General features: G+C 39.6%; 4 protein-coding genes across 7 annotated transcripts; 3 read left to right on the forward strand and 1 right to left on the reverse strand.

Moving 5' to 3' along the window:
- Positions 1-3,352, forward strand: LOC125194249 (eukaryotic translation initiation factor 2 subunit gamma-like). 4 transcript variants are annotated; one of them, XM_048092367.2, is made up of 9 exons: positions 1-125; positions 534-686; positions 813-874; positions 1,184-1,296; positions 1,371-1,473; positions 1,678-1,905; positions 1,984-2,202; positions 2,464-2,724; positions 2,865-3,352. In XM_048092367.2, the coding sequence occupies exons 2-9, from the start codon at positions 581-583 to the stop codon at positions 3,165-3,167; spliced, it is 1,395 nt and encodes a 464-aa protein (XP_047948324.1). In that variant the 5' UTR covers positions 1-125; positions 534-580; the 3' UTR covers positions 3,168-3,352. The 4 variants fall into 4 exon arrangements, with proteins under 4 accessions (XP_047948324.1, XP_047948325.1, XP_088926365.1 ...); XM_048092368.2 differs by having other exon boundaries at positions 11-125; positions 573-686; XM_089070239.1 differs by lacking the exon at positions 1-125 and adding an exon at positions 187-473 and having other exon boundaries at positions 567-686.
- Positions 3,353-3,601: 249 nt separating this feature from the next.
- Positions 3,602-4,410, forward strand: LOC125194250 (PTB domain engulfment adapter). Its single transcript, XM_048092370.2, has 3 exons — positions 3,602-3,905; positions 3,977-4,129; positions 4,234-4,410. The coding sequence occupies exons 1-3, from the start codon at positions 3,611-3,613 to the stop codon at positions 4,296-4,298; spliced, it is 513 nt and encodes a 170-aa protein (XP_047948327.1). The 5' UTR covers positions 3,602-3,610; the 3' UTR covers positions 4,299-4,410.
- Positions 4,411-4,524: 114 nt separating this feature from the next.
- LOC148929829 (uncharacterized) lies at positions 4,525-5,126 on the reverse strand. The gene has a single exon (XM_089070240.1). The coding sequence runs from the start codon at positions 5,023-5,025 to the stop codon at positions 4,738-4,740; it is 288 nt and encodes a 95-aa protein (XP_088926366.1). The 5' UTR covers positions 5,026-5,126; the 3' UTR covers positions 4,525-4,737.
- Positions 5,127-13,288: 8,162 nt separating this feature from the next.
- Positions 13,289-14,122, forward strand: LOC148929830 (uncharacterized). The gene has a single exon (XM_089057048.1). The coding sequence runs from the start codon at positions 13,289-13,291 to the stop codon at positions 14,120-14,122; it is 834 nt and encodes a 277-aa protein (XP_088913174.1).
- Positions 14,123-27,940: the final 13,818 nt, after the last annotated feature.

Here is a 27,940-nt window from a genome sequence, read left to right on the forward strand (position 1 = left end):
GAAAAACCCTACACTTTGACAGCGCCGCTTCTTGTTTACTCTTCCATTTCGATTTTCGTCTTCCCTATCAACACAAGAAATTGTTACGTGAATAGGTGATAAAGCTGCGATTCACAAAATCTGAGGTAAATATGCCATTTTACATAAGAAACTTTATACATCTACAAGTAATTATAGTTTATAAACACCCGACTGGCGAGGACGAGGGATTTATTGTAGTTGGGATATATCTACCTTGATTTGGAAGAGGGTTATCGGGTCAAGCTCATCACTAATTTCTTCTACATCATCCAAAAAGATAAAATTTTCATAGTTTTTTTCCAAGTTCATACGTAAATGAAAGGGAAAACATATAGTACTTGTTTCATTTCTTTGGTGGATACGTCTTGATTTGAGTTCAACCAATTCCCTAAGCCCCAACCACATTTTGTTCCTTCAATGCGCTCATACATAGGCTCATCTTATGTTTGATGGTAATGAGAAGACTCTTTTTGGAGCTCTGTTAATCTGTATCGTTCTCTTCTCGTTGCTAGATTTGCATTTTCATATTGAGTGAATCAATCTAGTAACAGCTGCCAAGATGTCGAGGAAGGGCTTGATGGAGCAGGATTTAAGCAAGCTGGATGTAACAAAACTAAATCCACTTTCTCCGGAGGTTATTTCTCGCCAGGCCACCATCAACATTGGTTAGCTCGTATTACCAATACTTTTGGCTTGCTTCCTTAGAACATTGCATGTTTTTACCCCTTTGTGTGTGTGTTTATACATGCTGGTGTGGGGGGTAACATTTATAACTCCCCTTGCTCTTTCAGGCACCATTGGCCATGTGGCTCACGGGAAATCAACAGTTGTTAAGGCCATCTCTGGTGTTCAGGTAATCTACTTCATAGTTTTAGACATCCATTCACTTATGAATTTGGTAAGCATTTGTTATGTATTGCTATTAAATGTTCATTGATTTCGATGAGATCCTATCAAGTATAATAGTATCAAGCTTGGTTATGGAGGAATAATCAAGGTTTATATTGTTTATCCATACATTTTTAAAATGATGGCTGGGTTTGTCAAGTTCATTTTGGACCTTATGGTTAATCTAAAAAAATATAGTGAATGCATGATGAGCAATGTTTTATATTTAGATTTTTAAGGTAAATGAGGTTTACTTCTTGAATGCCTTTTGCAGACTGTTCGCTTCAAAAATGAACTGGAACGTAATATTACTATCAAGCTTGGTTATGCTAATGCCAAGATATATAAGTGTGTAGAGGATCGATGCCCTCGGCCTATGTGTTACAAGTAAGATTGGATCTAGGTCTCTTATTGCTGTGCCACATTTCTTGGTTTGTTGCTAACTATGATTTTTTGCTCAGGGCTTATGGTAGTGGGAAAGAAGATAGTCCGATGTGTGATGTCCCGGGGTTTGAGAACTGTAGGATGAACCTCCTTAGACATGTATCTTTTGTTGATTGTCCGGTAAGGTTGCTCTTGCAACTTTTTTTGGTCACATGGCTTTTCTTGACTATGTTTAGAGTAGGACTTTCATAGTCCTATACTTCTCATGGATCTTTCTTACACTTATTGTGCTGATATTGGCCTTAATTTTCTTTGTCTGGCTTCACTATATATGTATATCTTTGTCATCATAACTAACACTTGGACTGTCATATTTGTCCACAGGGTCATGACATTCTCATGGCTACAATGCTAAATGGAGCAGCAATTATGGATGGAGCGTTACTTTTAATAGCTGCCAATGAGAGTTGTCCTCAACCTCAGACATCAGAACATTTAGCTGCTGTGGAAATCATGCGTCTCCAACATATCATAATACTTCAAAATAAAGTTGATCTTGTTCAAGAAAATGTTGCCATCAACCAGCATGAAGCCATTCAGAGGTTCATTGAGGTCAGTTTGTATTGCTTATGCAATGTTGATTACTTACTACCACATTTAGTAATACCATTTTTCGAATTTTCTCCCCAGGGAACTGTTGCAGATGGTGCGCCAGTAGTTCCAATATCTGCTCAGCTGAAATATAACATTGATGTTGTATGTGAATATATTGTGAAAAAAATCCCAATCCCAGAGAGGAACTTCATATCACCACCAAATATGATTGTGATCAGGTCTTTTGATGTCAATAAGCCTGGGTCTGAAGTTGATGAAATTAAAGGTGGAGTTGCTGGTGGTAGTATTCTTAAGGTATAGTTTTCTACATTTAACTGTTGAATCTGTATTTTTTGTCTCATACCATTTTTTTTCTCTGTTCTGATTGTATGTAAACCTTTGTTGATAATACTATTCTTGAAGGTTAATGTGTGTCCCGCCTCTTGTCAATTTTCTCTGTTCTAATTTCATATGCACATTTGTGTTAATACAAGCCTATACATTTGTCTTATGACATTATTTTCTCATAGTAATCTAAAGTGTCAGTGTAACCAAGCCGTTAAATTTTACTTGTAGGGTGTTTTGAAAGTAAATCAGTATATTGAAGTCCGTCCTGGTATTGTTGTCAAAGATGAGAATGATAACATCAAGTGCACCCCCATATACTCCAGAATAGTATCCTTGTATGCTGAGCAGAATGAATTGCAATTTGCTGTGCCTGGAGGCCTGATTGGAGTTGGAACGACAATGGACCCCACACTTACTCGTGCTGACAGGTTGGTTGGCCAGGTTCTTGGAGAAGTTGGTTCTCTACCTGAAGTATATGTTGAACTAGAGGTAAGGCAGCTCTTGCTATGAGTTATGCTCGACTTGCCCTAAGATTCATGCTTAATGAAAGTGAATGCTCTATGCTTTTTTTTTTCATGATGAGACTATTTGGTTGCTGTTGGTAAACTTATCATGGGCTCAACCCACAGGTTAATTTCTTTTTATTGAGGCGGCTGTTGGGTGTCAGGACAAAGGACACAGAGAGGCAGGGTAAGGTTACAAAGCTGACGAAGGGAGAGATGCTAATGTTGAACATAGGATCTATGTCGACTGGAGCTCGTGTTGTTGCCGTGAAGAATGTGTTTGCAAAACTGCAGCTCACTTCACCTGTGTGCACCAGTAAAGGAGAAAAAATTGCTTTGAGTAGAAGAATTGATAGGCACTGGCGTCTGATTGGCTGGGGTCAAATTCAAGCTGGCATCACTCTTGATGTTCCAACCTGCCCCATCTAGGTGAATTACATATTGAGTAAGGCAAAGTAAAAAGTCACCAGAAATCAAGGAATTGAGATGTGGGAAGGCCGACAAATTGCTAGGAACACATTTTTTTGTGTTGGAGGACAGAGATTGTGTAGAGTTTTGGATACTTGTAATTTTTGACGATTTTCTTTACTTATTGGAGTTCATTTTGTTCTGTCCATGCTGTTTTCCATGCAATTTGGATGTTGAGTTGCTAACTAAGTCTGTGTTCTAAGCAAGTAACTGTATCAAATCAATCTTGAATAATCTCATCTACCTCGTTTGTGATATGAACGATCTTAATATTAGGACATGCTATGATAGGCAAGGGTTGAATTAAAAGAGAGAGAAACTATGAGATAAACACATTGAGCAAAAAGCCAAAAAAGTATAAAAGGACGAATATGTAGATAGGAAATATTTACAACCACATCCACATGTATATGAAGGGTTTGGTTTGGAAAAGAGGTAGTATAGGAGCAGGGATGGGGGCGGCGAGGGCATTTTCTGGTGCAAGGTGCCGCAGCAGAGATGAAGTATACGTAGCAGCAGTGGCCTTGAAGGGACCTGCTCAGCTACTCTTCTCTCTCAATTTATGGGATTTGCAGCATTTCATGGTCATCACCAAACCCTCTTCCTCCTCTTATCCTCTTACAGTATATGACTTTCAGCCACAGGATCCTGAAAGTATATGGCTGGCTGCTGCTGCCTTATCTCATACAAAAATACCTGGTACCAATCCAACTATCTTTCATTCTTATCTTAAATTTGAGCATCTTCTAACATTTATTAAGTAAAAGCAGGAGCTATTCTGGTGAGGAAGCTCTCCAAACTTCCTCAGAGGAAATGTTGGTTTGTAGGGTATACCAAAGAAGATGCAGATGTCCACACATTCAACCACACCTGGGAAACTCACCTCCTCGTCGGCTCTCATGATTGTCGACATTATACTCAAGGTACTTGTGTCTAAACAGCATCATCGTCGTCATCATCATCATCCTTTCTCCTCAATCCATATATGTATTCAGCTAACAATAACTTCCTCTCCTCTCCATGCTAGGCCTTGTAGAGCACCTAACAGGCAACAAATATATACTAGACCATCTCAGGTCAAACTACTTGTAAACTCTCTACATACCTCAATGCAACAAATCACTACTCTCCATCTCTGCTATAAAATAGATACTCATATCATAATGTTGCATTCTTTTATTATACAGTTATGGCTTAATGTTCATTGTTATTAGCATTACATAACTACATAAATAATATACAAAGTTGCAGTTGAATAATCAGACCTTTTTCATCTTTTGATTTGCATCTCAATCACGAGGTAAAAAAAGAAAGGAGATATCAAATTCCACTTTAATTCAGAAAAATTGATCAATCATAGCAAGAATATGAACACCAAACACAAAATTATATGCCAACAAAATATCTTTTGAACTTCACAAAAGTAGTGATACGCTAGCTAGGGAAGAAAGAGAGAGAAAAACAAAATAGCTGGCTTATTAGTGTGGGCAACATCAACATATACATATGTATATACTATATAAAAGTGAGATCACATGAGGATGGCATAGCGCAAGCTGTCACGAACCATGAGATGAGTGAGCTCGGATGAGGTCTGCGACATTTCAGCGGAGGCCCAGACGCCATCGGGGCCATTGATACGGGGACGGGAGAGGCAAGAGAATAGGGAGAAAGGAGCGAGCAGGATGGCGCAGAAGATAGAAGCCCCGTGGTTCCAGGTGGACGCTGATCTTGGAGCTCCGGCAGCTGCCAATTCCTCGTCGGCTACCCGAGAGGCCTTCTTCTTGCTGATGGCAGCCATTATTCTGGTAAGGCCCATCTCTCTTCCTGTAGAATTTGGAGGAAGAAAGTAGTAGTAGTAGTGGAGGAGAGTGGTAGTTGTTTTCAACACACATAAATGTTTCTTTTTCAACCCCACTCTCCACGCTTCTCTATTCGTTCACACGCCTTAATCATCAATTATTTTCCACTAACCTCCCATTACTCTCCCAGTACTCCCTCCGTCCCAAGTTACTTGAGTCATATTTTTTTTTGGATTATCCCAAGTTACTTGAGTTATTTCCTTTTTTGACTAAAAACAAAACATCTAATTTCACATTTTTTATTTTTATTTTTTACTTACTCTCTCTTCTTTCTTTTACTTTATTATCTCGTCTACTTTATTTAACTCACTGAACACAGCTTTTATAAATCTCGCGCCGAAAAGAAACGCCTTAAATAACATGAGATGAAGGGAGTATACGTTTTCAAATTTCAATTATTTGGAGGAGATTTCTCACTCCAAAATCCAAAACTTACAAACTAGTAATTTGATTAATAACGAATAAGCAAAAATTAACCAAACCACTCAGAGAAACATCATGAAATAAGAGACGTAATTCAAATTGTTAAAAGGTTTAAATCTTGACTCACATCGACTTGATGATGATCTTAGCTTCTCTATATAAATGTGGATAACCCTCCTCTCATAAAATATTTTAAGAGGTGTGGATAACCGTCTCATTTTAAGGGGTGAGAGACTGACCCATTTCTAATACAAATCTGAATCGAAAGATGGAATACTATTTAAAAATTTAAGTTTCCAACTGTTATGTAGTAATGGACTATTAATAGTAAAATTAGGCCTGTCAAAATGGATATCGGGTATTGGATACCCGATATCCAAACCCGAAAAAGTCAAATAATTGGATATCCAAAACCCGATTTTTCGGGTATCAGATCGGGATCGGGTAGTGAGAATTTTGGATTATCGGGTATCGGGTTACCCGATATTCGATCGGATATACCCGAATTATCCGATTTTTTTTCTAAAACTAATAAATTACTTTTTATTATAATTAAAATGTAATTTAATTTCTTAACTACAATTTAAGTAATAGTACTTAATAGTTAGTGTATAAGATATGTAATTTAATTTTTTAATTATGTTTTAATTTCATTGACTTTTGATATTTTGAATTTTTGATGAAATTATTGTTAGATCTTGATTCTTATGAATTATTGAATTGTGAATTTATAAAGGATGAATGTTTGAACTTATGAATTTTGATGGTTATTGACTTATTGTTGATGGATAAAAGATGTTAATATGTATAATTTATGAATTTTGTATTTTTCAAAGTTTGTAGTTATTTTCTTTTAAATTCGAACTATTACAAGAATTTTGTATTCCTAAAAATTTGTAGTTATTTTCTCTTAAATTCGAGCTACTATAAGAATTTTGTATTTCTAAAAGTTTGTAGTTATTTTTACTTGAACAGTAGTACTTCAACTTTGTATTGAATTTGAATTAAATAAAATATCAAACAAATTCTAAAAGTTTGTAGTTAATTTAAAAAAATAAAAATAAAAAACAAATCAAAATCACAATTAGGACTGGATACCCGATTTTTTGGGATTGGATACCCGAGTCGGGTATCCGGGTATCCGAAATCAAATTCGGATCGGGCATCGGGTATTGGATTTTGAGAATTTCGGAATCGGATACCTGAAAATTTCGGAACGGGTATCCGCGGGTACCCAATTTGACAGGCTTAGGTAAAACATTGAAGAAATGGGCACACCAAAATTAGATTCCCGCTAAAGTTGACTTTCAATAATCAAAACATCAAGTTCCACCACCAAAATATTTGGACGTTCTATCCATTATAAATTCATGAGCGCACTATCAAAATAAAAACAATAAATATAATTAAAATACAGGAAAGTTATTAGAAAAAGAAGAAAACCCATCCACCATGGATAAAAATATTATGGAAAATGATTTTTTGACATTGATATTATATTCTATTTTTTATTAAATTTATATTTTGAATTTATACATTTTGTCCATGCTAATTGAGCGACTGAAACAACCCCCCTCACAAAATATTCATACTTCCTCCGTCCCGCTTAAGATGACACGTTTTCCTTTTTAGTTTGTCCCAACTAAGATGACACATTTCCTTTTTTGGTAACTTTCTTTCTCCAATTAATATATTCAACCATTTTTTCCCACTCCTATTAAAATATTCATCTTTCTTTATCTCTCTACTTTAATACTTACATCCATCTTCTCTCTCCAATTAAACACTTTAACCAATAACTCCTAAAATGAATAATTTTTCTCTATCACACCAAAATAGATAATTTTTCTCTGAAATTCTCTTCCCACACTTTAAAACTCTCTTGTGTGTGAGAATCACTCAAATCACAGATTTCTATAAATCTGTCTGCCTTTCTATAAAAATTTTGCTCAATCAAAATTTATATTCTTTAATGCGGATTGGATCGTTATTACTCAATCCAATAAGGCCTAACCCAGCCTGCTACCTTCAAATCCGAACACGACCCGCACCCAACACGAATCCGTTATCGGCACGATATAATATGGGTTGACACGACACGATAACGACTCGAACCTGATATTTCACAATTAAAATATGATATTACACGATTAAACCTTAATTTTTAACCTAATTTACACAATTAAAATTCATTTTATACTATTTAAACCTAATTTATAAGAAATTAAAAAAATTAAAATAACATATATTTTTTAAAATAATAATAAAAATAATAATATTATTTCTTAATGGGTTACCCGTATCCGACCCGAACCCAACCCGAAATTATCGTGTTCTTAATGGGTCAACCCGATAAGGACACAGACCCAATAAGACTTAACCCCAACATAATAATTTCGTGCAGATTCGTATCGGATTATCATGTCGTGTCAAAAATTTTCAGTCCTATCTTTAAGTATGAATTATTTGCATTGTGCATGTTTATCATAATTACATAGGATAATTACATATTCTATAAGAAAGACTCACACCATGATTTATAATTTACGTCTATATTGACAAAACACTGATTTTGCATAGATCTAGATTTGGTTTCTTTTAAATTTCAATCATGCAATTATGTTCTTAAATTGCATATGTTATGCGTTTTGTTATTTTGACGTGTTTGTTGAGAAATAATAGAAAAAAGGCTAAAAAAGGTGCAAAAGAGCCAAGGTGCTTCAACCTCAATTCAAGCCGAGTTTCCTGGAAGTTTTGGAGTCCAATCAGTGATTAAATGCATACTATTCTCTTTCTCTTCGAAATAGCTTCGCATGGATACGTTGAACGTCTCAATCGGAGTTATGTTGTGAAAGATATGACTATTCTACGAACATTACGCAGTGCAGTCAAAACTGACGGAAACACATAGTTTGTAGGGAAAACATATAAAAAAAATAAGAACTAAAGCAATAGAACGCAAAGGTTGAATCTTGTAGTCTCGATCTTCTCTTGAATCCACTTGTCAAAATACCAAAATAGATAAAATATGCAAATAAATGGACATGTAATGCAACTTTGACACTCAAAACGGACCAATAATAGCCTTAACACAGTACAATATTCGAGCGTATCATAGACAGTTGCAGAATTTGAACTAAAATAATCAGTGATACTTAACTTGTATAACACACATTTAAAAATCTTCGATTTGACTACCATAGTTACATTTTTGTCAGCTGATCCCTCGAGCAAATAAAAGGTAAAATGCAGAAAATAAAAGAATAGTGCAAAAAGTGAAAGACGATGAGAACTGTAAAGACTACATTGTGATTGATTCGAATTATTTCTCTTAGTGGTTACACAACCATTTATAGGCTCTAGTTCTAGCTATATATGTGATAAGGCTAATTTCATGCATCGGTTATGTGGTGAAAAATACTTTATTTTACTGGGTCTAACGCAGTTTTAAGCCAGGTGTGTGAAGGAATCACTAGATCCAGGAAGAGCTGGAGGCAATGGACTAGCAAAGGAAAATGAAGGAAAGTGAGCAGAGTTGAAGAGAAAAAATGGCTAGACGAAGGAAGTCAACAGCTGAGGGCAACAAAGACTATTCATACCTCGCTGGACCCACTTCAACGCCTATAATAAAGGAGCATGCAGCACACGCCATATACATGATTTTGCTCTCAGCTCACACACTCACACACACACTTGGGAAAAATGAGAATTCTGGGGTGTTAAAGGTTTATAGGGGTTCATCTTCGGCAAAAGTTAGTCGTAACACCGTCCTCGCGGAGGGCGATGAAACAATCAGTTTACATTCATTTTTTGCACTTTTATTCCGTCGAACTTCAACGTTTTGGAAGTCGATTTGGTTGTTGCTATTACCGTTATCTATGCATTTGGTTTATGTCATGATGGTGTTTATTTTGTGTTGATTTATGTTGATTCTGAGTTTTTGTTTGAGGTTTTATTTCGACAGTTGAATGTTATTCTCTATTTTGGATAATTCTGTGCTTGATCTGGGAAATAGGTTGTGGATCTGAATTGTTGTTGTTGATCGGTAGTTGTTTGGCGAATCTGTAGCCATGGGTATACTTTTAGTTGGAGTTTGTGTAGGATGCTTGGATCCGGAGTGGATTTAGCATTCAAAGTTGGATCTGAACAGGGGAATCAAGTTGTGCATGGATTTCGAACTTTTTGCTCTCTTTTCATTTTACTTCGTCTAGCAGTCGCAGATCTGCTTAGTTCTAAATTGTTCTTCATTTAATTGTTTTAAATTTCAGTCTGTTTCGTTTCCGATTCGCGTTCCATCTCTGTTTCTACTGAAATTTTTATGCAAATTGATTGGAGAAGATGATGTCGCTGTTAGTTGGTACTTTAGTTAGTTGTTTTTCAGCTTTTCATCCGTACTTTACCTTTTCAGCAAATGGTCCCCACTGTCAGTTCATTTCCCAGGTCTAGGTAATTTAGAAAATAGTTTCTTAGATCTAGTGATTGTCTCGTTTTCCAATTTACATGCATGATTTCCGTTCTGCCTAGATCTAGTGGTTAGCGTAGCAGATTTCAACTCCAAGTTTAGTTTAATTTTCTTAACCCAAAAATGCATGGCAACAGCCAACCCCCCAAAAAAATATAGTCCCGAATCCTTGAGCATGTTTAATTGCGCATTCATCTCTGTGGGATCGATCCCATGCTAATTTTAGTATACGCGGTTGAGGGTTTTGAAGCGATATTCTGTGTGTCCAACGACCGAGATCTTCCAACGTTCCGTGAGTTCCTAGACCCTGCGATCTAGTGGATTCGCTGGACCTAGGAAATTTGTTATTCCTTTCTGTGCATGCAGTCTCTAATAAATTGATTTCTTGTTCTCCAATAAATTTATTTCTCCATTCCAACACTCCCCCTCAAGTTGAGTATCGAGTTTTTTGACACTTAACTTGCACGATCTTTAGTTTGATAAATAGTTTATACTTGTATTTAAGAGTTCTTCAATTTCCATTAACAGTTTATGCTCGCATCATAGAGCTTCTTCAATTCATCATTGATAGTTTATACTCATATCATGGAATTTATTTATTTTTCATTGAAAGTTTAGACTCGTTTCAAGGAGCTTATTTCTAGGACATTTATCGACTTCTAGGATTATTTCTACTGTCTTCTAGCTCTTTATACTCAATTTTTGCCTTATCTACAATTTATAGGTCTTTCCTCCTATTTTACGTGTATTTCTCTCTGACTTCTGGGAGTTTTACCTGCCTTCTAAGTATTTTTACTGACTTTTAGCTTTTCCCGTAACTTATAGGACTCCTTCCGATGTCAAGGCTTCTTTGGTATGTCTTCCTAATACTTGTACTCACTTCGGCCATTTCCGCATAGTTTGATTGTATACTCCTATCTTACGTGGTTTTCTCACTAGCTTCTTCCGGGACTTTTCCTTGACTTGTAGGAATTTTCCACTGACATGTGCCTTTTCTCCAGACTTCTAAAACATTTATTGACTTCTAGGCTTGTTTCTACTGTCTTCCAGGTCTTTATACTCAATTTTTGCCTTACTACAACTTATAGGTCTTTCCTCTTGTTTTACGTGTATTTATCTCTAACTTCTGGGAGTTTAACATGCCTTCTAAGTATTTTTACTGACTTTTAGCGTTTCCCCTAACTTCTAAGACTACTTCCGATGTCAAGGCTTCTTTAGGGTTTAGGGTTTAGGGTTAGACGGACCCCCAATCTGTCCATATCAAAACATCAAAGTGTCGTATTGAAGAAGTTACTAGCAAACCTAAAGTACGCCTACCTCGGGGAGGAAGACTCATTCCCTGTGATCATCAATAGCGGGCTAATTAAAGAACAAAAGGCAAGGCTACTGACCGTGCTGAGTAAAAATAAAATGGCGATTGGATGGAGCCTTACGGATTTGGTGGGGATAAGTCCAGATGTCTGCATGCATCATATTAGGTTGGAAGAAGGAGCCAAGGCACATCGGAACTCGCAGAGGAAGGTGAACCCCAATATGCGAGAGGAGATACTAAAGGTGATCTTGAAGTTATCAAGGTGGTTCAGAATGAGAGGAATGAGTTGGTACCCACCAGTAGGGGTGGCAAATCGTGTGTGTTGTGTCGTTATCGTGTCGACACGATAACGACACGACACAATAACAACAAACATGAACACGCACCGTTAAGAAAACTCTAAACACGAACACGGACATGACCCGCTACCCTTAGAGACGAACACGACACGAACCACTTCGGGTCAACACAACACGATAACGACACATATATGACAGCCACAATAACGACACTATAATAATAATATTATAATATATAAATATTATTTCTAATATTAAATCTTAAATTTTAATTTTAAAATTTTAAAATTTAAAATTTTAAAATAAATAAAATAATATTAATAATATTATACTATATAAATCTTATTTCTTAACGTGTAACACGAACACGACATGATACGACACGAACACGACACGAAGTTTTCGTGTCCTTATCGTGTCGACACGATAAGGACACGAACCCAATAAGCTTTGACACACCCATTAATTTCGTGCGGGTTCGTGTCGTGCCAAAAATTGCCAGCCCTACCCACCAGACTAGTCACTAGTTGGCGAATGTGTATAGACTACCGCAAACTGAACACAACGACTAGGAAGGACCACTTCCTCTTGCCGTTCATCGATCAAATGCTGGAGCGACTGGCTTAGAGGAAGTACTTCTGTTTTTTGGATGGGTACAACGGTTACTTCCAAATTTACGTGAACCCCGAAGATCGGGATAAGACCACCTTTACCTGCCCATTTGGAACTTATGCGTACAGACGCATGCCCTTCGGCTTATGCAACACCTCGGGTACATTCCAACGGTGCATGATGAGCATATTCTCAGATCTGATAGAAGAATGCATAGAGATCATCATGTTTGATTTCACAGTCTACGGAGATTCTTTCGACTCGTGCTTACAACATTTGGACGTAGTTCTGGAGTGATGCCAAACAAAGAGTCTGGTCTTGAATTTCGAAAAATGTCATTTTATGGTTACTGAAAGAATTGTTTTGGGGCACGTGGTGTCAGAAAGAGGGATTCAGGTGGATCAAGCCAAGGTGGACGTCATATCCAAGCTACATTTCTCTACTGACCAGAAGGGGATAAGAGGTTTTCTGGGGCATGCTAGGTTTTATCAAAGATTTATCAAGAACTTCGCCAACATCGCCCAACCTCTCACCAGACTCCTTCAGAACGAGGTGGAATTCATCTTTGACGAGCATTGTAAGGCTGCCTTTAACCTTTTCAAGGAAAAGTTGATATCTGCACCAATCATCCGGGCTCCCAACTGGGATCACCCTTTCGAAGTGATGTGTGATGCTAGCGATTATGTAGTAGGAGCCGTACTGGGTCAGAAGATTGAAGGGATGAGGTATGTGATATTCTATGCATCGAAGACACTAAATCAGGCCCAACAGAATTATGATACCACTAAAAAAGAGATGTTGGTTGTGGTGTATTCATTCGAGAAGTTCCAACAGTACTTGTTAGGATCCAAGGTCATCGTCTATACTGACCATGCGGCCATTAAGTATGTCATTGCCAAGAAGGAATCAAAGCCTCGACTAATCCGATGGGTACTCCTATTGCAAAAATTCGATTGGGAAGTGGAAGACAAGAAGGGAGTCAAGAACAAAGTAGCAGACCATTTGAGTAGAATAGTGCAGGATGGAAATAGCGAGGATGTGCAAGACCGATTCCCAGAGGACACTTGTGTGAAGTAATTTTTTCCGCAAGGAAGATTGATTGGGAAGAAGTAATGAAGCTTATTGGCCAGGATACAAGTACCAAGGGTAAGGAGAAGGTAGGGCAAGATCCCTGGTTTGCAAACCTAGCCAACTACCTAGTAACAGGAGAGCTTCCAGGAGTGCCAAACATTACAAAGGCTCAAAGAATGAAGATTAAAAGTGAAGCGAAGTATTATTTTTGGGACGACCCATACCTATGGAAGGTAGGAGTCAATCAAGTTATAAGGAGGTGTGTTCCTGACTTGGAGCAAAGAGATGTACTGATGCACTGCCACTCTTTGGCATGTGGAGGGCACTTCGGACCCAGGAAAACAGCAAGGAAGGTGCTGGACAGCGGATTCTACTGGTCAACTTTAAACAGAGATGCATACGAATTTTGCAAAAGCTGTGACCGTTACCAACTGACCGCTGGGATCTCCGCAAAAGATGAAATGCCACAAGTCCCAGTGATTGTTTGTGAAGTGTTCGACGTTTGGGGAATGGATTTCATGGGTCCTTTTCCTTTATCTTACGGAAATTCATACATCCTGGTAGCAGTCGACTACGTATCAAAGTGGATCGAAGCCAAGACCACAAGCACTTGTGAATCCAAGGAGGTTGCTAAGTTCCTGAAGAGTCATATATTCAGCCGATTCAGAGTGCCAAGGGTGATCATATCCGATCAAGGAAATCATTTTTGCAACCGTACAATTGAAGCATTGATGAAAAAGTACAGGGTCCATCACCGACTATCTAGCCCCTACCACCCGCAAGCCAACAGACAAGCTAAGATCTCTAACAGAGAGATAAAGAGCATCTTGGAGAACACAGTCAACCCTTCCAGAAGGATTGGAGTACGAGGTTAGAAGATGCTCTGTGGGCGTATCAAACAGCCTACAAGACACCGATAGGGATGTCCCCGTACCGCATTGTCTTTGGAAAAATGTGCCACTTACCAGTTGGAATCGAACACCGAGCGTACTGCGCAGTTCAACAAGTTAACATGGATGCTAGAGCCTGTGAGCAGGAAAGGAAGCTGCAGCTACAGGAGCTGGAAGAACTCAGATTGGAGTCATCCGACTCAGCCATGTGGTACAAAGAAAAGACTAAGATGTGGCACGACAAGAATCTGAGGACCAAGGATCTCCAAGTTGGACAGAAAGTACTACTCTTCCAGTCAAGACTGAAGTAAATGTCTGGAAACTCAAATCAAAGTGGGCGGGACCTTAACATCATTACCGCACTTCGTTCTAATGGAGCGGTCGAGATTTCAGGGAGTATCCCTAACTCTGAACCTTTTGTCGTAAACGGGCATAGGCTAAACATATATAGGGAAAATGCAGAGATGTCTGTAGTGGAAGAAATTCCACTACATTTTAATGTCACCTAATGATTAGTAGGATAGGGGTTTGGAATTCCACCTGGAAAATTTTCTTTAGATATGGCTGTGCGTACTGACTAGGTAGAATTTCAAATACCCTAAGGAATAGTGTATATATTGTAAATACCTAGTAATTAAGTTTAATATAAGAAGGTAGGAAAATTTTAAAAATCCCAAAAAAAATTTCGGACCTTAAATATTAATTTAGAGTGCGTACTGACCACGAGAATTCCATTTTGATGAAGCTCTAATTTATATTCAAGTGTCCTTTTATTACTTTATTTCCCTTTTTAGTTAATTTAGGGGGAGATATTAAGTGGAAGTTTGAATTTTAGCGTATTGGTGCAGCTTTGCATGCGAGGATAGCGACTAGGAGGGCGCTTGGAGCAGAAATGTGACAGGAGACGTCCAATCAGCAGCGAGAGCTCTCAACCGCCTCCCACCGAAGCGTCGCGACCTGGAACCGCCTACAACCGGTCAAAACCCTTAACTGCTCACTGATACGCGCGGATTTTGAACTATTTTAGAACCCTTATTTGGTCTGTTTTTAGTGTCTAAGCCATGATTCATGTCTATATTTCGTATATTTTATCTATTTTAGTATTTTGACATGTTTTGTGAGAATTGTGCATATGTGAGCCAAAAAGAGAGGAAAAAGTCGAAGATGGAATTCTGGAGCGTTCAAGACGCCCAGCGTCCCGCTGCGTGTGTCGCATCAAGCGCTGGCCCACAGCGACCGCTATGCTTGAAGCAGTCCGCTCCGGAAAAGTTGTGCTAAAAAGTCTGAAGATGCCCAGGGACCCGCTGGGGCATGTGTAGCGACCGCTCGAGAGAATCTAGTAGCCACTGGACTAATTTGCAGCGCCGCTGCAAGATGTGCAGCAACCGCTACCCAAATTCGCAGAGGCTTCGGACAACCCACAGCGACCGCTGGCCAAGGCGCAACGCTCCGCTGCGAGAAGGCGGTGCACGAATTTAATCAGATTTTCTTTTAATTTTACCAAGATTAGCCAATCTTTTCTTATCCTCCATAGGATTCGACTTACTCTCTATATATACTCCCTTATACCTCTTCATTCAACAACAACTACCTACACTCTTTGCTTCACAATTTTAGAGCGAAAATATTTGAGAGTTCATCACCGTGCAAAAGGTTGAAGACGAAGTCAAGTGAAGATCAAGGCTACAAGATTCTACCTTTGGGTTTTATCACTTTAGTTCTTATGTTTACATTGTTTTCCCTTCAAACTATGTTTTTAGATAATTCTATCATGTGTAACTAAATTCTTAGGAGTATAGGAATGTGTTAGTAACATACTTTTGGTTTATACTATTCCGTTTTCTGTTTAATATCCATTTTTTTTATACTTCGTTTCTTCCTTAAGTTGTTCCGTAATACTGCATGTTTGAGTGACACATCCGATGCTGATCTACTTAATAGACATTACAATTAGCTTCCCTTAAAATGACACTATTAATTGAGAGTGAGGACTTTTCAAGGGTCTTGAGAGCTTTCAGGAGTTACGAATCTAGGATTGACAACCCTATTGTTAGTAATCTACACTTGTACCGCATGGGCATACCTTGTGTGACTCATCCTATCGAAGTATAGACTGTGCTAGGGTATTGTAGAAGGAATTTGTATAACCATGGTTGTGAACGCACATCCCTGGAATTCTCTTATCTCATTTATTCGATCTCTAGTTTGTGCTACATCCATCCACTTTCTGTTTTTAGTTTAATTGATTTCGCAAAATTCTCTGATCTCCAAACAGTAAAAGAAGCTTAGTAGAAGATAGCCAATTGATGATCTTATTCCCCGTGTTCGACAACTCGGTACTGACCTTTAGCTATACTAGATCTACCCTGTATACTTGCAGGTATTTTTAGTGCTAATAAATAGTGCAACCACTCACCCCTCTATAAAAACCCCAACCGCCTATTCCCCTTTACTTTACAAACCCTTACCTGCATTATCACACCCCAAAAGTAACCACTCTCGATAACCACCGGAAATCACCACCCAAACTGCCACCGGAAACAGAGAACCACCCCCGATTCAATCCATGGGAAAGAAGAAAGTAACCCACAAACTACCCTCTACTACCGGCAAAAACACCAAGACGACCGAGCAATCGTGGAGGAGCAGCCGCCAAGCCCTCAGCAGTCTCAGCCAACGCCGACGCCACAAATTCCGGCGATGGTCCCATTAGACGCACTGTCGGCGTATCTCAGGTAGTAAGATCCGAATAGAGACTGGGCGGAAACCTTGGCGGGATTTAGCCAAACCGGAGGAATACCGGCGATCCCTACCCCGACCCCAGAAATTCCGACCACCGAAAACACGCCTACCACCATCCAAATTTCCCCAACCCCCACATCCGAAAAAACCTCTCCAATTTTAACTGCTCCATCGGCACCCTCGAACCCTTCCCCAGTACACCAACAAATCGAACCACTCGACGTTATCCCCCTTTCCGCCTACCAAGATCCTTACATGGGAGAAACAGAGGAGAAAGAAAGCGAAAGGAAGGAGAGTGAAGGGGAGGAGGACAAATTGGATGAAACACCGGTCGCGAAGATGATGCACTTTTTATTAGCACTAAAAATACCTGCAAGTATATAGGGTAGATCTAGTATAGCTAAAGGTCAGTACCGGGATATCGAACACGGGGAATAAATTTACAAACTGTCTACCACATACTAAGTCTCAAATACTATTTGGACACAGTTGAGATTTGATTAAACTAAGAAAAACAGAAAATAAAAGCAAGTAAAGAAAGCAATTAAATGAAAAAAGTGAAATAGCTTCGCAGTTAACTTGGTTTGCGAAAGCAGATGAGACAAGGGAATCCTAGGGTAGTGATTTCATCAACTCATTAGTAATTCTAATTATTTAGTTCTATGTTCATCCGACTCAAGCTCTACTAGGAGTTATTCCTATCGTGTATCAACGCTCATGCCACAAATATTGCATTGACACATAAAATATAAACCACTCAAAGTCATCACTGACAAGAGATTAACAAAAATCAAAGTAACAACCAAGCAGTTAAGTATAAACCAAGGAATAATTAAAGTAAAACGAGTTCTGAACATTAAACAAAATAAAAAGAACTACACAGAGTCAATTACTTTCATCCCTAGGATTCTATAAATTTAGCTATCCATATAAAGATAATCTAAATAAATATAAGCAAAATAAGACATGTTCAATCTAAAAAAAACTAGATAAAACCCGGAAGATTTAATCTTGCTCTTGATTGATCTCCCTTGAATTCTAAGCTCCTTGTAGAAGATAGAGGAATTTATGTGTAAGGTAGGGGATGATATTAAGGCTCTCAGATTGGTGAGTAATATGAATTAGGTTATGGGGTATTTATAGGCTTGAAAAGGGTTTGGAGAAGGTAAATTTCGCGCCCTATTGGTTAAGGAAAAGATTTGGTTTCACAAGGTAATATATTCTTTCCTTCCTTGAATTTCTGCCTACACTACAACTGACAGCTTTGCGCGACTTTGGTAGAACGGCCATAATTTTCTCCACAGAACTCCGATTGAACGCTCCGATCGGACTTTATTATCACCGGAAAATTGAGTTTGAAGACAACTGTCGCGTGTCGCATTTTTGTGGCGGGCTGCTGCACCTTGGCCGGCGGTCGCCGCGCGTAGTCCAGAAGCTTCTGACTCTTTGTGGCGGTCGCCACGCACTTCCCGGAGGTCGCCGGGCGCTTCCCAGCAGTCGTCGGGCGTGTCTTTGTCTTCGCTAAGCGTCGGCAGTCGCCGGAGAAGCTCCAAATTTCCTACTTTGCATTTTTACTCCCTTTTTAGGCTCAAATATGTACATTTCTCACAAAACATGTCAAAATACCAAAATAGATGAAATATGCAAATAATGGACATGTAATGCAACTTTGACATTAAAAACAGACCAAATAATGGCCTTAAAACAGTGCAAAATCCGAGCATATCAGAAGACCATACCCCAAGGAGAAGAGAGGGAAGAGATAGATCTGAACGAGACGGCCAGGAAGCAAGGGTTGATGACTAACGATGAATTCCAATCGATTTTAGATGGGGTAAACATGAGGGAAGTAGACATTGATGAGATGGCTGAGGGTCTGGACCTCACATATCAGGTAGTAACGGAAGGTGAAGTATCTGGATTAGCGAATGGGCCGGAATGTGTGGTCCACCAGCCAGTAGAAGAGGTGGATGAGAAGCAAACCGAAGAGGAGAGGCCGAAGTCAGCAACCCCCCAGTCAGAAGCAAGGGAAGGTGAGAAAGAAACAGAAGAGGAGGTCGAAGTACAACCGAAAGAGACCAAAGTGCAACCCGAGGGGCCAGAGACAATAGTGCCAACAATGTCAAAACCAAAGGTAGTCAAGAGGAGATTGGTGTTGAAGAACGACCCTAAGGCAGAAGGGCAAAAACCAAAGAGAAAATCGCAAAGATGCCTAGGGAAATGGACGTCCAAAAAGACAGAAGCAAACATGACAGCAGACGCAGTGGGGATCTCTTGTGAAGATGATAGGGCTACTCCTACAAAGCCTGGGGAGGAGCCCTTGACAAGTGGCCAGGAGGACGCCCAACGACAACAGAGATGGTCTTACCAACGCCGAATGACCAGAAGGAAGAAACTGATAAGGTGGCTGAGGGTCTGGACCTCGCGTCGAAGTCAGTAGGTCATGATGAGCCAATATATGACAACACCATTATCTGCGTGGTGACCGAGCCTATTGCCCAGAAGGAGCGTTCAACATCCACTGGGGAGAAGCCTAAGGGAGAAGAAGATGAAGATATGTACCTCCAGGAGAGGAAACGGAAAGGGAAGAACCCTGCTAAGAAGAAACAAAGTACCAAGAAGCAACACACGGTCAACACCAGCGTCGTGATCCGGGAGCCAGAACAGAGAAGCTCATCACACCTAAGGGGGACTAGTGACAGTGAGTAAGCCTCCAGCGAAGAGTCGGAGTCAGAGAGCGACATCTCTCTAGAAGGTGTGGAATACCAAGAACAACAACTCCCTGATTATCACTGTGAGCTAGTCCACCCCCCCGGTGGATAGAGTGGTATACCGACGCTGGCGAGTGGAGCTTACTGACTAGCTCATGGAAGACATGAAGCATTACCACAAAAAAAGGTTCAAGACGCCTTAGATGACAAGGAGGACAATAGCAAGCAAGTAAAATGCGGCAAGGAACTCCACTTACCCTCTCTGACAGAGTTGTCTGTGCGTGATTCTTTCCTGGCAAGTATAGGAGCATTGAGTTTTGAATGGTTGTTAGAAAATAGAGACCCGGAGATATCTGTGAGATTGGCCAAGTGATGCACTTTTTATTAGCACTAAATAAACCTGCAAGTATACAGAGTATATTTAGTATAGCTAAAGGTTAGTACCGGATATCGAACACGGGGAAGACAAACAGAAAGTGTCTATCCTCTACTAAGACTCAATTACTATCTGGAAAAACAAGTAGGTTTTGAAAACTTTTGGAAAACTAAAAACAATAAAAAGCATAGACCAACTAAAAGCAAATAAAAGAAGGAGAAAGACGATAGAGATAAGGGAATCCCATGGATGTGAGTTCACAGTTATGGTTATACAAAATGTCCAACTACAATACCCTAGCACAGTTTTTACTTTGAAAGGACGAGTCAGCTAGCTTATGCTCATGCGATACAAACGTTGATTACAAAGTTAGGGTTGTCAATCCTAACACGTAACTCCAAAAAGCGCCTAAGACCCTTGAAAAGTCCTCACTCTCAATTAATAGTGCCGGTTTAAGGGAAGCTAACTGTAGTGTCTACCAAGTGAATTTAACTCGCTAGAACTCTGTCATAGTTATGAAGCAAGTTATGTTAAATCATACAAGATTGTGTCACTCAATCATGCAGCATCAAGAATACTTAGGGATGAAACAAAGTAAAAACAAAACGGATATTAAATAGAAAAAGGAATTTGTATAACCAAAGTCGTTACTAACACATCCCTAGAATCCTATGAGTTTAGTTAGACATAATTGAATAAGCTAAAAACATAGATTGAAGGGAAGACAATTTTAACATAAAACTAAAGCAAATAAAACCCGTAGGTTGAATCCTTGTTGTTCTTGATGTTCATGAAATCCTTCTCCAACACCTTACACAATTGAAGTACTCTAGGTCTTGATCTCTATGAAGTATTTTGCAAGTAGAAGTTTTATCTTTTTGATGAAGCTTGAGGTCTTATTTATAGGGAAAAACCAATCCTTGTTGTAGAAGGAAAAGATCTCCAAAAATATGGTAAATCTGGGCGCAAATCTAGGGCTTCTCGGATTCGCCGCCTTTCTCCGGCGGGCCGCCACACCTTGGCCGGCGGTCGCCGCGTTGGAGTCCAGAGAGTTTGTTCCCTCGACGGCGGATCGCCGCATGACTTCCGGCGGTCGCCGGACGAGACTTCTCTACCAAGCGCATTTTTCCGAGGCGGACAACTGCATTGATCTGCCCGCCAGGCGCCGGCGGTCGCTGCACAGAACCGCGGCGGTCGCTGGTTGCCGTCTGACTCCAGATTTCCAGACTTTGCATTTTGGCTCCCTTTTTCGGCTCAATTATGCACATTTCTAACAAAACACGTCAAAATACCAAAATAGACAAAATATGCAAATAATGGATGTGCAGAGCAATTTTGACATAAAAAAGGAACCAAATAATGGTCTTAAAACAGTGCAAAATCCGAGCTTATCAACTCCCCCAAACTTACATTTTTGTTTGTCCTCGAACAAAACAATAAAGACACAAAATAGACGCACGGAATGCACAGGGACTAGATGTCATAATTGCCTCAAAAGATGGAAGAACAGTTTAAACATGTATTAACACAATCAAATCAAGCAAGGCTTATTAGTGCACTTTCATTATTAACTCGTGGAACACCTTGAATTCATGCCCTCTCATGTGGGAAGTGTTCTCTCACTCTCAAAGTGTATAAAGGTAATGTGTATATAAGCACTCAAATCATGCATCATGCAAAGTTTACCATAGGCTTGCTCAAAGTGTACTCCCTCCTCTACTAAATGTGATTAAGCTTCAAAAGTCCGAAAGGTCTTTATCTTTGGTTGTAATGTAGGCTCTTTGATAGGTGAGTAATATTTGGCTAAAAAGTGACTAAAAATAAAAATATCCCAAGTAGAGTAAAGATAACTCCACTTTTCTAAACCCAAGACACTTTTAATACTTTATTTATTCAACTCACTTTCCAATCCTTTGATTTTCTTTTTCTTTTCACAACCTTTCACACTTTTTCTTTTTTTTTCTTTTTTTTTTTTCATACACATCTTTTCTAAGATTATGCACATATTTGGAATTTTTTCTTAATTTCACAACTTGTACTTTCTTTACATTAAGCATACTACTTTTACACTTTCCTCCTTATCTCTCCAATTCCTTTACAAAATAAGATAGCAAAAACTAACTAACCCAAGGAATTGTCCCCATTATTTTGGCTTCCAAAGAAAAGGCTTAAAGGCTCAAACTTGGCTCCAAAGGGAAAATTTTTTGAAAATTCGAGAAGGTCAAAATTTTGGACAAAAGTAGGCTAAGAAAAGATGGCCAATCATCCTCCTAAATCAACTTAAACACTATGTAAACTTAGGCAAGACTAGGAGCAAGTTCTAGAAACATATACATGCATGCAGATAAATCACACAAGAATAAAATAATAGGCTCAAATCCTCACAAGGTGTAAGCATGAATCAAGGCGAACAAGCAATTCACTAATTATAGACCTTTTTACCAAACCATCAAATCAAAACGTTAAGCCACACTTAAACATAGATGGGATGTAATATCATCGGCAACTCGACCTAAAGTGTGTCCCTAAGCATGCGTGTTTCTAAGTTCTTCATGTTAAGTTCACGACATGGATTCAAGAAAACATTTTTAGAAAACAAAATTCTCCTACGGGGTTTTGAAAAAAAAAACAAAAACAAAAACTTAAAGCAAAAACAAAATATCCTAAACTCACGGTCCTCTACTTCATCCCCCCAAACTTATTTACAACAAAGTGTAAAATAAGTTTGAAGAGTTGGTAGGGACGTGAGTGACCTACTGAAAAAAACGTACCTTGAAAGACCGGACGAAAGTTGAGAAACTTTGAAAAAAAATCACGCTGGAAATTACGCCCAGGCGGCGGCCCGCCGCAGCATGTCCGGCGGTCGCCGCGCAACAACAGATCGTTCCAGCGAGCAGGTGGCGGACCGCCGCAGCACATGCGGCGGTAGCCACGTAGAGGTCAGAGCCTGCGAGAAAAATTTCGACGCACAAATTTAAACTAAAACCAAAAAAAACTTTATTTAAGGCAAAAATTGTCAAAAACAAGAAAATAAATTGTCTTAAAAACATCCAAAAACATGATACAAATGCTCCTTTAAAGTCATTAAGCTCGACTTCTTCAATCTTGAGGAGGAGGAGGGAAACGGGCATTGAGGTCGTCGAATGCGCCAATAAGATAGGCGATATCGCCACTCATGGTTTGGCGCTCTTGTCGAGCCTCGGTGGCCATCCTTTGGAGCTCTTCAATTTGTTGACGGCGGTGCACGCCTTCTAGCCTTTGTCGCTCCAAAAATTGTTGCTCCGCCGTGCGCCAATCGCCTTGAGGCGTCCACCCTTGGCGGTTGTAAGCGTTCTCCCTTTGTTGCTACGCCCAACGGGTGTCCCAAGTGTTGGACACGTTTTGCATGTAGGAGTAGATATCTCCTAGTTGGGCGGAGGTGTTTGCTTGAAACTCTTCATCGGGGTTCGGCCTTCCGCGGAGGAGGTTTGCTCTAGTCCGGCGGCGATGTCCCTCTACTTCTTCCTCCTCTTCTTCTCCTTCTTGGCGGCGTTGGGGCAGCAGTGGCTGCGGCACTTGACTCTCTTGGGCGTGCAAGTGCTCCCCTTCTTCGGTATAGTGATCGATAGCATCGAAGGCGGAGTCCTCATCGGCCTCAAAGATGGGGATGCGACTCGGTATATTCCTCTTCCTAAATTCTCCATTGATGGGGTTAGCCTCAATGGCTCTCCGGTGCGCCGGGGTGTTGAGCTTCCAATTAGCTTGGTTTGCCCAAACGTCGACCTTCGTCAACTGCGGGATGGGAACGGGGAAGTGATCCCCCGCCACTTGTAGGAAAAATCCTTGACCCCAATAGTCGGTCTTCAAAAGCCCCATCGAAAAGAGCACCTCATAGGTGATAAAGCGCTCACCGCCATCTTTCGTCAAACCGACGAAAGAAACCTCCAAATGTTCGGTGATTGCCGTGATCAAACCACCACAACATATAACGCCGCCATCCTTCTTCGTGATCCGATCCACGTAGATAGTAAAAAGGGTTCCATAATCGAATCCCTTCTTGTTGAGGAGGCACCAAATCACATTCAACTCTGTTTGGGAGACACTTCCCCCATCGACCCTAGCAAACATAAGTTGGGTCATTGCTCGGTGGAGATATCGCAAAACCGGGTTGCGAATTGAAGAGGACTTGGCGTAGCCCGCGGCGTGTTCGTGCTCATTCGTCATCGCACCCTAAACCTCATCAAAGTCGTAATCATTATCGGTCTCGGGGTTGGGGTCGAAGCAATGAAAGACTCCGCAAAGCTCCTCCATGGTGAGCGAGTGCCATCGGTTGCCTAGGCAGAAATCGAGCTTAGGAACTCGAGAGTATACTTCCTAAACGACAGCCACTTCTTCTCAAACATGTACCGGAGGCCGTTCCCGTTACCTACATCACAAAATGCCCAAAAGTCCTCCACGATCCCCAAAGTTTGAAGAGGGAAATCGTGGGGGTACCGCGAAGGCGTCGTCTCTCGCGCCGACAACTTCTTCCACATAGCCTTTTGCTCGTCCGAGGCAAGGCTAATGCCGTAGTTCTTCGCGTTCGCGGGCTTTTCCTTTGATCCCATATTTCTACAAACGAAAAGTACAACAATTAGAAAGTATACAAATAATGGGAAAATCAAAGGTTCCCCCAAACATGCACTCTTATAATCAATTCCAACGGATCAACATGTAAGACATGTAAGTGCAAGCTTAGGTGTACAAAACGTCCTAGATGGTAGTGCGGAAACATATAGAACATAAACATCCAAACTAGGAAACACAAATCCATCCCCCAACGTGAATTCATCCCCCATGCAGAGACGTATCAACAATAAGTCAATATATATCAACAATCTCTATGACTACTCAAGTATTGCAATTCATGGAAATAATAATATCCTCATAATGCTATGAACATGATTGCAACATAGGAACAAGTATAAACAAGAAGGAATCACTATTCACAAAGCTTCAAAACTATCACCAAAACACAATATCACCATGGAAATCCATAAATAAGCATACACAATCATCCCCCACCATAAAATAAGAGTTTCCACCGAACAATTCTTCAAACATACGCCTAAATCATGAAAGAAGTAGAACAATGCTGAGAAATTGAGTTAAGATTCATACCTTTTGTTGATTGAGAATTGGAGAGGAAGAACTCTAAACTTTGAAGAGAATTGAGAGAATGATGGTGTGGGTGTGTGAAATTGGTGATTTATAAAGGTGGGGGTTGTGTGCAAGGTAGGAATTTGAGAAGGAAGTGGGAAAAAGAATGGAAAACTTACCTTTTAAACTGCATTCCCGTCTCTGGACTGCACGCGGCGGGCCGCCGCACGGGCGTTTAAAACAGTGATTCCTGGCGGGCCGCCGCGGCCCATTCAGCGATTCATCCAGCCCGCCCTAAGCCTGCCCTAAGCCCGACCTATCCTGTGTTGGGGTTTGTATACTAAAAGATGCTTCGAGCGTACATGCCTTTGTACAGTCAGCTTGTGCATGTATACGAGAAACGCCACGTTCACTTGTTTACCTAATTATGAGAATAAATAATATAATATAATGGTTTATTATTGAAATATGATAAACAAGTCTAAGGCTTTTTACTAAGAAGGTCAAGTAGGGAAATTCGATGAATCTACTCATGAGTTTTTCAGTAGGGGACTTGGCCAGATCTAGTAAGAAGAAAAACGTATTCACAACCTAGATAGGCTTTGGCTACCTATTGGTACGGTTGCGGTGTTTGTGATAATTCTCTCTTACCTAAGAAGAGATTAGTAACACCGGTGTGGTAAAACACTGAAAGGATCTAATCCGAAATGTATTCTTTATTGCTATCTACTGAAAGAATATATTTCAGAAAGTTTTAGTATTTTCTAGTCTATGATATTAATATCAATATTGTTTATTCAATCAAACGTCACTTTGACTTATCAATATGTGAGAGTTTGTACGTAACTCAAGTTCATGATATCTTGGGTGGTAGTAATTGAATAACATGAAGGTATTGGAATATTATTTCATAGAATTCGCGTGCCCAGTGTGGTATGATTAAATCCCTAAGGGGTGATTCCCAAGAGGTGTTTGAAAAAAGAATTTATTATTCAGAAAACTGCGCAGTTGGAATTTATTCCACTAATAATACAAGCGAAGCGACCGCAATAAATCAAGTTAATTAGATCGGAAAACGAAAAAGGAATACAAGGGTTAAAACCCTAGATGTGTTCAAGTACCGGGCTGCCTTTATCGGGGATCCGAGATCCAGATTCGGTGAGAAGAGGCAGCGGCGGAATTGGCTGATCGGAAAAGAGACAGCAGCGGCGCCGACGAAGGCCGCAGCCATGGATCCTTGTTGATCCAGCCATGGCAGCGACGTCTTCAGGAAGTCAGCGGCAGAGACGTCGTCTCCGGGCAGTCACGGATGATCGGAGTGGCTGGGGACATCGCCGTCTTCACCGGGAAGCAGCCATGGTCATCGGACAGTGGCAGCTTGCTTTCCGGGCAGACAGCAGCGACGCTACAGTCACAGGCGCTCCGGCAGCAAGCCGGGCAGCGGCTGCACAGCCGTGAGGCTGGCCGCGGCGTCTCCAGGGGGCAGCAGCAGCAGCGGCGCCGTCTTCGGGCGGCGGCAGGCAGCAGCAGCGGCGGCTACTGCAGTGGGAGCAGCCGCGGGAGGTGGCGGAGGTCGGGCGCAGCAGCAGCGGCTGCTGCGAGGCCCGTGGCGGCCCAAACCCTAATTAGGGTTTTGGGTTGCATCGTCTCGTCGTCTCGTTTCGTTTTCATTTCGTTTCTTAACACGCAAGCTATTTATAATTGTGGTTTAAAATCCTAAACCTAGAATAATTATATATCTTGTGGGAATTAGAATGATTTTGCAATTAAGTCATGATTCTAATTTAAAGAGAATGATTGCCTTCTTTAAGATTGCCAATTGAATAATTAGTCAAATAATTGTTTTAATTTGTTAATTAGTTGATTTTGGTGCATTATTTCCATTTAGTTAATATCATGGTAATTAACATAAGGAAATTCAATATTTGTTTAAACTAATTTTTGGCTCTTCCATAATTGGATGGAATTTTTTTAAAGAATATTCTCACTACATGCTTTCATGTTTTATTTTAAGGTTTAATTGAAAATTGTCTATACTTTAATTGGTGTGTTATGGAAATATTTCCTAGAAATATACCTAAGTAAAAGACATAAGTTTTTCAATTGTTTTAAACCTTCAAAATTTTTGAAAATTACATGTATAATAATGGATTTTAATTGGAATCAAATTCCTAGTTTGAATTTTGTCTTTAATATGATATAGGTGAATTTTATTTCATCTAGATAACATCGGTTTAATTAAAGAAGTGAAAAATTCATTTGACATTAACATGCTACTTAAATCCTAAATTATTAAAGTTTGAAATAGTTAATTGGATTTCAATTGGAATCTAATTCCTAGTTTGAATTTTGTCTTTAATTTGATGTAAGGTGAACTTTGTTTCATCTAGATGACGTCGGTTTAATTAAAGAAGTGAAAAATTCATTTGGCATTAACATGCTACTAAAATCCTAAATTATTAAAGTGGTAAATGATTAATTGGATTTTAATTGGAATTCAATTCCTAGTTTAATTTGAATTTTATCTTTAATTTTGATGAAGGTGAATTTGTTTCATCTAGATAACATCAAATGTGATTTAAAGGTATGAAAATTCATAGAGCATTAATTTTGCTATTAAAGTCCTTAATTATTAATTTAAGTTGAATTTTGTCTTTAATTTTGATGAAGGTGAATTTTATTTCATCTAGAAAACATCATTTTGAATTAAAGATGTAATAAAATTCTTCTTGTCATGTGATTTTATGAAAGCTATGAGAATTTTAATTCTCGAATTTAATTGGTGTGTTTTAAATGGATTTAGTCTTAATTGGATAAATGCGGATTTATATATCCAAGTGGGCATTTTAAATTGAG

Source organism: Salvia hispanica, chromosome 4, assembly GCF_029641045.1.
Source record: "Salvia hispanica isolate PSC_SH4W2 chromosome 4, Shi_PSC_v1, whole genome shotgun sequence".
NCBI classification, from domain to species: Eukaryota; Viridiplantae; Streptophyta; class Magnoliopsida; order Lamiales; family Lamiaceae; genus Salvia; species Salvia hispanica.